This window comes from Pollachius pollachius (assembly GCF_949987615.1).
Source record: "Pollachius pollachius genome assembly, chromosome: 6".
Taxonomy (NCBI): Eukaryota; Metazoa; Chordata; class Actinopteri; order Gadiformes; family Gadidae; genus Pollachius; species Pollachius pollachius.
Window position 1 is genome coordinate 8,604,480 of NC_136939.1, and position 8,800 is coordinate 8,613,279.

The 8,800-nt window shown below is 45.8% G+C and overlaps 1 protein-coding gene across 1 annotated transcript in view; it reads right to left on the bottom strand.

The window, feature by feature from the left end:
* Nucleotides 1-7,515, bottom strand: part of LOC307077609 (active breakpoint cluster region-related protein-like) — a gene marked incomplete at its 5' end in the record, with an annotated part of 14,986 nt that extends 7,471 nt beyond the window's left edge. Inside the window, 2 exon segments of the mRNA XM_079739039.1 lie at nt 7,285-7,374; nt 7,477-7,515. Coding sequence (XP_079595165.1) covers nt 7,285-7,374; nt 7,477-7,515 — 129 coding nt within the window.
* Between the last annotated feature and the right edge of the window lie 1,285 nt (nt 7,516-8,800).

Here is an 8,800-nt window from a genome sequence, read left to right on the forward strand (position 1 = left end):
AAGTCAGAAATAGACTCAGGCTTGTCATATAGTGGCTCAGCCTTCACATTATTACTGGACTGTCAAAGTGGGGTTTGCCCTTCCCATGGCCCTCTGGGAAAAGGCGTCCAGAGAGCTTACATTCAGCCGGACTGACTGGCCTAGGCTAGCCTTTTACTGAGGGCTGTCTCTCCAGTTGGCACAGTGCCTCTGCCAACTAATGCCCACAGTAGCTGATTTTTCAGCTGAACAGGCTGATTCAGCTGCTGACTGGGGTATCACCATCATCCACATTACACTGTTATGTCATTGCCGCTCCCCATGACTACACCGAGAAATTAAGGGATGCTGGCGGTGTGTGCAAGGCCAGCATACCTCTCCGCCATCTCTCACTGTCGACGTTATTAGAATGGGGGCCATTAAAACTTAGTGCGCCTAATTCATTGGCTCGTAAAACGAGAAAAGAAAACGGAGCATAAGGGATCGGTTTCTCACGCTGCTTTTATTGTGAAAGCCTACCCTCCCTCCTCCTCTTGTGCTCCTTGAAGTTCACGAAGGGCTATGTTGGGCTGTGTTCTGCATTGCCAGGAAGGAAAAACCATGAAAGGGTGCAACTCTTTCATGAGGATGAGACCTCTTGTAACCTGTCAAAACGTCTGAAGAGATTCAGAACAAACCAGCACTTATTGCCTTTCCATTTCCTTTGGCTCATTTCCTGTGGGCTTGATTAAAAATAAATAGGGGTAAAATTCGAGTTTCAAGCAGGATTGTAGCAATATAATTCCAATATAATATCAATCCATTAATACATAGATCCTACAAAAACACATGTTACGCTGTACTTTCTTGGGACTGTTGTTTGGACAGTTGTGATAGGAAGTGGTCTGGGACAATTATAACTTCAATTTTACCTATGACGGTCTAGAAGGAAATGCCTAATAGAAATAGGCTGACACATGACACGGGTAAAGGAAATTATTTTGAACGTGGACATTGTGAACTATAGTGAGAGAGCAGGAAGCAAGAAGAAAAGAAGAAAGAGGCTAACACGGGACATATTGCAGTTAACTCCAACCCATTCAGCTTTGATATTGATCCAAAGCAAAGAAAATAGGACTTACTTCCTCTTTGAAAACAGATTGGGAGTAAGAACAAGGGCATGTGTTTATGTGACTGCTGTTTGCAAAAACCTAAAAGGAAATTTGACTGGAGGAGCTGGATACTGGGGAATTCCTTAAGGAGTAGATGGTTCTGATTAGGAAACCTTTAAAGATTCTCAAAGCTATCTGTAAAGGGTTATCTGTCAAGACTACCATTCCTCCCTTAAATCATTAAAGATGGCCCTTGTCCAGCAGCAACAACATTAAATCATTCACTTATTGAAGACCTTTGCAGGTAATTGATTTTTCCACCATTTAGCAATGTATGGGTGCACACCTAGGCTTCCTTTCCTATCTACATGTGCATGCGGAAGACAAACAGAGACAAAAAGAGAAATGAAAAGACTAAAAGGAAAAGGAAAGAGAAGAAGGAAAAAAGGGAGCAGCATTTTTTTTTATTAAACCTGCCCCATGCTAACTTTTTTCACTGCAGCCAACACTTGTGGTCCTAATTCAATTTTTTTGTGGTTTTGTTCTCGACAGAAAAAAAGTGATTTATAGACCCTGGTTAGATTGAGTCATGAATGAATGGGGTTTGTTCTTCAGAGATCAACTTTAAAATAGTTTTGAACAAAAGGCAAATGGCTGCATTGAGAAGGATACATTGTGCTGCTTTAAGTTTACTTATAAAGGTGCCCTCAATTCCCTTTCTCTCAGGCCCCTTCTGGTCAACTCCACATCCAACCCCCCCCCTTCCTGTCCTGTCCTCCTCCTGTCTACCGTAATATACAGCAGAGCAGGAGGAATGCTGCGATGTGGACCCCACACGTAACTAGATCCGTCGGCGTTGCACAGTTGGCTACATTGCCCAATCCACAGTCACAGGTTTGTGACTGACCAAACTAGTGAGGAGAAGTAAGACCGCTTGAATCGAACCACACACTCCTTGAACACACTGTGTCAGGGCTGCCCCTGAGGGGACAGAGATAAGCAGACTAGACCCTTAATCGTGTATTGCCACCATGTGGTGAAGCAAAGAGATCAGACTGGTTTGTTAATTGTAGATTTAAGTTCAGTTTCATTTAAATTCAGAGGATTTTTTGAAGGATTGGCCAACATTACCTCTCATGCCATTGTTCTTCTACTTTCCAATACCTGACATTACAGGTAGGACAATCCTTCTGGTTGACAGAGGCATAGAACAGTACAATATTGTTCCCACTTTGAAGCAAAGATGGGCGTGTTGGGAAACCATTACGCGGGGAACTAGGGGAACTGGCCTGCCACTATCTCAGTCGTACATGACGTGTGTCACTGCAGCGTAGGGGGAAAAGGTGCTGTTCCCGCCCGGTTTCGAACCGAGGACCTTTCGCGTGTTAGGCGAACGTGATAACCACTACACTACGGGAACTGGCTGCAAATGCTCCCAGCCCATACGGTAATATCTCAGCCACACAGCCTGCCATCTGTGGCACGTCATTCATCTGGGCCTCTGACCTATTAAAAGGTTGACAGAGGGAAGGGGAGCCACCTAATTTCGTACTGCCAGCCATGATTCCCACTGCATTCCCTTATCCAGGACTATTTGCATAATGACTTGTGGTGAACATCCTTAACGAATCCCTTTATTGATTTATTTATTCTCTTGGATCCAAAGAAACAGAGACATGATTCACACACACACACACACACACACACATACACACACACACACACACAAGATCAGTTATCCTGTGTGATTGATTTAAAAGAAAAAACATGATTTAACAAACATTGGTCTTTGTTTACATCGAAAGTTTGTTTGATTTTTGCATTGGTATTTTTAGGATTAGGGAAATTGTGGAATTACTTTGAGCATCGTTCACGCCTTGAAAGGCTTTAGAAATAAAATCCTACCACACTTTATAAAGCAATTATCTTTGTTCTCAGACCTTTTGAAATAAATATTAAAAAGGCCAATATTTTGTCATTCTCTTTACAGGCTCATCCATTCTGTTTTACATTAAATTTCAAAATCTGCTAACTGGCAGATTAAATATTCATCCAGAAATGGAAAGCTTTACTTCAGTTCTTTAATTAGAAACGTGGCTTGGTTTAAGACTGATTACAATGGAATCAATGGGTCTATTGATGCAGAAACTGTTTTTCCCCTCAAACTGACACATTCATGTGTGGCTCCACAGTGCCTATTTTTAGATAAATCAAAGCATAATGTTTACCCATGAATTACTAATAGGGCATTTATGACTAAGCAGCGACTAATGCTACTGTAGACATGCAGGGTCTTCTCACTCCGTTGCCATGCGCCTATTGAGTCATTCCCTCATTTGAGCCAATCAGAAAGAGTTTACAGACTCTCAAGCATTCCGATTGGCCCATTGCTACCGGCCATTTTATTGAAATATGTTCTTTCACCCCATATAGAGTCCATAACTGCAATGTACCAGCTCACACTGCTGGACTTATGCAACATAGCCCTTCCTCATTCTATCTGCAGGCCAGCATGAGTAATAGCGCTGGTACAAAGTGTACCAGAAAATGTGACCTCCTCGAAGAAAACAGCAAACTATTGCTTAAATGTCCCGCATTCGCACTGAAAGGTTATTTTTACGCAACTATGACCTAATTGTCCAACAAGGAGAGGCAAGGGGTCCTGCAAATGAACTGTACAGACTTACTGCCACCTCCTTTTAACTTAACAAGCTGACTTATATCTGTGTTTTATTACACAGGCCTTGGATGGTTCTGGGATGACCCCACTGCTCTCGCAGGATCTTATGTTTTCCTTTACTGGTCAATTACATAACTGTTACAGGGCCACATATAACACATTAGATCATCTGAACAATGCATGGACCGATGGGAGTCCCTGAAGTAATACAGTGATGGAAACAATGTTTTCGTTGTGCAGCCTGCAGCATTCCCTTTGTGTAGAAACAATGGTCGACTTTGATGAGGATGACTCAATGCGGACCAGGGGGTAAACCACACCAGTGGCCAGCAGCCTGCAACACAAATTTGAGGATTCATACTGGGACGCCCCCCTGCTGAGATTAAATACAGCATGCTAGTCCTCAGTGTTCAGCCGGGGGCGACAGGGTCGGACCCAGGGTGGAGGAGGAGGAGCTCCATTCTGGGTCCCCGACACCTCCAAACCAACGAGGTTTACTGACCTCCCAGTCCCCGCCTCCTAGAGCTTATCAACCAATCAGAGACGCGTGAAGAAGATGGATCGAGTTCAATCACGCAGTGTGTCCTGGGGCTGTGGGGACAGGGTGAGATTTATGGGGACTATAAAGAGCCGCCATTAGTGGACCTGCTGGCATTTTAGGTGGCCGGGAGGAGGACCCTTAATACCTCTTCTGCACCAATCAACACACTCGGATGGCTCCGGCTAGCTGAGCTATGGTGTTATCAGGGATGGGCAAATGGAAATTTGCGGGAAGGGGGGAATAAAAGGGTTGCAGCTCAATCCCTTTGACGGCTTAGCTGGTTGCACAATTCCATTGTTCTTTTCCCCCCCCCCCCCCCATCACTAAGCCAGCCAGAGTTTTAAATAATGACGATGAAAACACCGGCCAGGGAACACACTCGTATCACCGAGTAGAACATAATGTCAAACCAAAGGGGAAAAAATGAAAAAAAAGTCTAGACTATTAAGTAGGTGTTTCATCATAATCATCGATTGAGGAGACATAAAGTACATTAGCGCTCCGTCTTCCAGACAAATTAGGTGTTCTTCACTCGTGTTCGCGTTCCCCCCCCCCCCCCTTCCCTCCCCTCCGCCCGTTCCTCATCATCTCACACCGTCTTAATTAGCTGCTCTCGGCTGACAGCGGGAAAACAAGTCCCCAGTGTGTCTGCATCATACCGCCTGCATCCCGTGCAACGCGAACACTGCATCATGGATCACGGCCTAGTGCTCGGTTCAACACAAACATGACCATAAGCCCCGGCTACAGTAGGCTTTGCTCGACCCTGCCCTCAGCCCTTCCAGGGGAGCGAAACTATGGTCCACGGGAACACAGGGTTGAATGAGAGTGCGGAGAGTGGGGCCCATCAAGGCTGCATTGCTTATACATTAATGGTTTGTATCATACCGGATAACCTCAGGTAGCAAGGTCACGCCTCTGTGGATCAAGGTATGGCGGTACGGGTGAGTACGGGTCAGTATGTGCAAACAGCCCGGATCCGGAATGAATCAACCTCTTTGTGGGCTTGCAAGTGTGAAAGCAAACAACCCTTTGAGGTTAAGGGGGCAAGAGCAATTTAGGGAAAAGTGCTGAACAAGGCTTCCCTGTCTGAAGTTTACTATAGACAATGACAGCCTCCCCCTGATGTGAAGACCAAACCTTGAAACATACAGACACTTGTCTGGATTCATGGCCATGTGGTTGGAAAGGAATGCACAAATCAATACGGGTCTGGGATCAATGCAGTCGATTACGCAACGTGTGTACGTGTGTGTTGGCGTGCGGGATCCCATATTAGAGAAATTTGCGGTTGGCCAACACCTAAGCTAAACAAGGTAGTAGTGCTGAAGCAGACAAGCCACCCTTCTACCAGGACTCCTGCTGGCGCTGTAGCCTTTAATAGTCTAAGCTATGTGCATAGAGGGCCGCATATAGCGAAGCCCATACATCAGAATAATGAGGAGGGTATGCCAGATGAGAATGCTAAAACCCCCTCTACCCCCATAAAACTAATTAAATCAAAGAAAAACAGACCTGCATGGACCCATTAGCTTGCACGTTCAAGGTAAAGCACGGCCTTGGAGGAAATCAAGCCATTTTATCCACCCCCCCCCCCCCCCCTTACCGCCAGTCACACACACACCACAAACCACCCTTCAAAAGGCACAGAAATAGCATGTGGAAGATGAGTCCTTTTTCATACACCCACGCATGAATTGCAATGCAGAAAATCAAACTGATGCACGTGACATGCCTTGAAAACCCAGACCCATGCGTAGCTTATGCATTGCGTGCGTATGTCTGTGTTCTTCAATCAGGGAGCATAACCTGAAACTGGATTAATCATGCAAGTCGTTGAGTTAAGTGGCAAAGAGAATGCTTTAAAAACCCTTAACCGACTGCCAAACTGCAATTATTCAAGGAATATAAATGTCCCCGTGATCATATGAAACAACAATCTGGCCATTTTCACAGGTTTGCCAAATCAAACAAAAAGGGATTCCTTGTTTCACTGCAATTACCTAGGAGAAGGATACTTAACTAGGTCAAAATGTAAAATCCCCTCACCCTACTCTTCCCCCAACGCAGACAATACAAGGCTCAGCACTGTGCACACAAAAAGGAAAGGCATTAACTGGATAGAGTCCTCAAGAGCATGTGCCATCCACAATGGCAGTTAATTAGAGAAGGAAGGAGAAAAATGGATACAGTGAGAGAAATGCCAAGGGGGCATTAGATCAGTCGAGTCAGAGAGTGCTATTCTCTGAATGCCCAGCAGGAGGGGAGAGAGAGGGGGGTAGCATCACGCACAAAGCTCCATTAATGAAACCAGAAGAGAGTTAACACTATTGTTTCAACATCTCTTCATGTTAACAGTGAAAAGTATAAATGAGATGGATGGAAACAAACCAGCAGTGACCAGACCTTCGTATACACACACAGCGATACAAAATCCTACAAACATGAATAACGACTCACAAATTGCGGTATTGGCGTAATAACACTCAAGGTATATATTGACACACCAATGTGAAGGTGTCCATTTCTAACGCTCATTTCTTTATCTTAACCTGTAGAATATATTATATACATAAAGGATCGGCCATAACCACAATAATCACAACAATGTTCCGGGTCTCCTAACATATGGTAAGGAAGTGTGGATCAAGCACGGCTTACAACAGGGTCACTAACACCTGTCAGCCTGGAACAATGCACCAAAAGAACGAGCTGGGGGGGGGAGACGACGACAGCCAACACATGGCTACCCTGGGGGGGGGGGGGGGGGGTTTAGGAGGGGAAACACAGTGCCATGAATGGGAGTCAAGCAGATGGCCGTGACACATTGAAACACAGAAAGACCCACAAGCGAGGGTCAGAAAAAAAAAAAAGGAATCCAAAAAGTTGAAAGGGATAGGAAAAAAGCTTTTGTGTAAGTGAGAGTGGCGAGTGTAATCGTGTGTGTGCGCGTGTGTGTTTTTGTGTGTGTGTGCATGTGCCTAGCTAGGGACCTTTTGTCTCAGCAGCTTGCTGCGGACCCGACCCCACAGCTTGGCACCCGTGTTGGGGAGCTTCTTGCTGAGCACGGGGGTCTGCTGCTGCTGCGTTGGTGGAGGCGGTGGGGGGGAGAGAGGCTGCGGAGAGCCGTCCGGACGCTGCCGGCTCTGATCCAGACAGCAGTGCTTCTCCAGCCGCTCGCACACCGTGTTCAAGTTCACGTCCGGCGCCAGGATGTCGGCCATCCTGCCGGCACGTCTGTGATTGTTGTTGATGTTGTTGTTGTTGTGGTTGTTCGTTTTTCTGTTGTCGTCTCCTCGGCAGGAGAGAGTGGGAGGGTAGGTTGGACGAATAAGTAGAGATCCCGATTGGAAAAGCCAAGGAACAAAATGCTGTCCACGAAAATGAAAATAAAATAACTCAAAAATCAAATATCAAAGGAACAAAAGCAGGGAGCTGTTCCAGTTGGATAAAGAGATCACTCAAGTCCAGCGTTTGCTTCAGAGGAACGGAACGACAAAGAGCAGATGACAACCGTGGGAAAATTAAGAAAATGAATCTTCAAGGGTGCGAGAAGATGGGAGAACACTCCTGCCATGGTTCCCGTCCTGAATGAGCCTTGGTAATTCCACCTGGCGGAGACTCTGTATGCTTTGGCTCTGTAGTCAGCTGCCCACATCTCCCTTTGCCTCCACGCGCTGAACTCCGGCACAAACGAGAGAGACACAGGACACACAGCGCTAGAGCGAGTGCTGAAGTGTATGTGAGAGGGGGAGAGGGAGGGGGAGAGAGAGAGAGAGAGAGAGAGAGAGAGAGAGAGAAAGAGAGAGAATGACTTCGCTTAAGCCTCAGCCCCTGCTTGCTCCAGATGTGAAAGACACACCTCCAAGGGAGAGAGAGAGGAATGAAGGAGGGGTTGGCGGAAGAGAAACAGCAAGGAGAGAGAGAGAGAGAGAGAGAGAGAGAGAGAGAGAGAGAGAGAGAGAGAGAGAGAGAGAGAGAGAGAGAGAGAGAGACTAAGAGCGTGAGAGAAAGAGACAGACATTAAATTCAATTGGATGAGAAAGGGGGGGGGGGGGGGGGAGAGAATGAGAGAGAGCACCAGTGAGTGGGAGGGGCTGAATTCAAACGATTGCTGTCTCTTTATTCATTTCCCTGACCCTTGTGAGTTTTTCCCAGAGTCAGTCACTAAACATAGGAATCAAGCAAAACAAAAAGGGGAGAGGGAGTAAGATGGATATTTTATCTCTCTCCCTTTTTGTCTTGGAGAAAATAAAAACTAAAAAGACCATTATCATCTGTGTATGTGTGAGAAAAGAGACAATGACTGGCGGTATGGTGGTGGAATCACTGATATAACATCACTTGTTTTACCGCTGTGTCCCACGGTTTGATTAGCTCATCACTTTGCTACATAAAAAGAAACTGACGAGCAAGCCGTGGCATTTCAGCAGTTTTCTGTTAACCCGAACAACGGACTAGGTTGTTATTGCAAAGTAAATGATCCAGTAACGGAGCATCAGCCCCTTT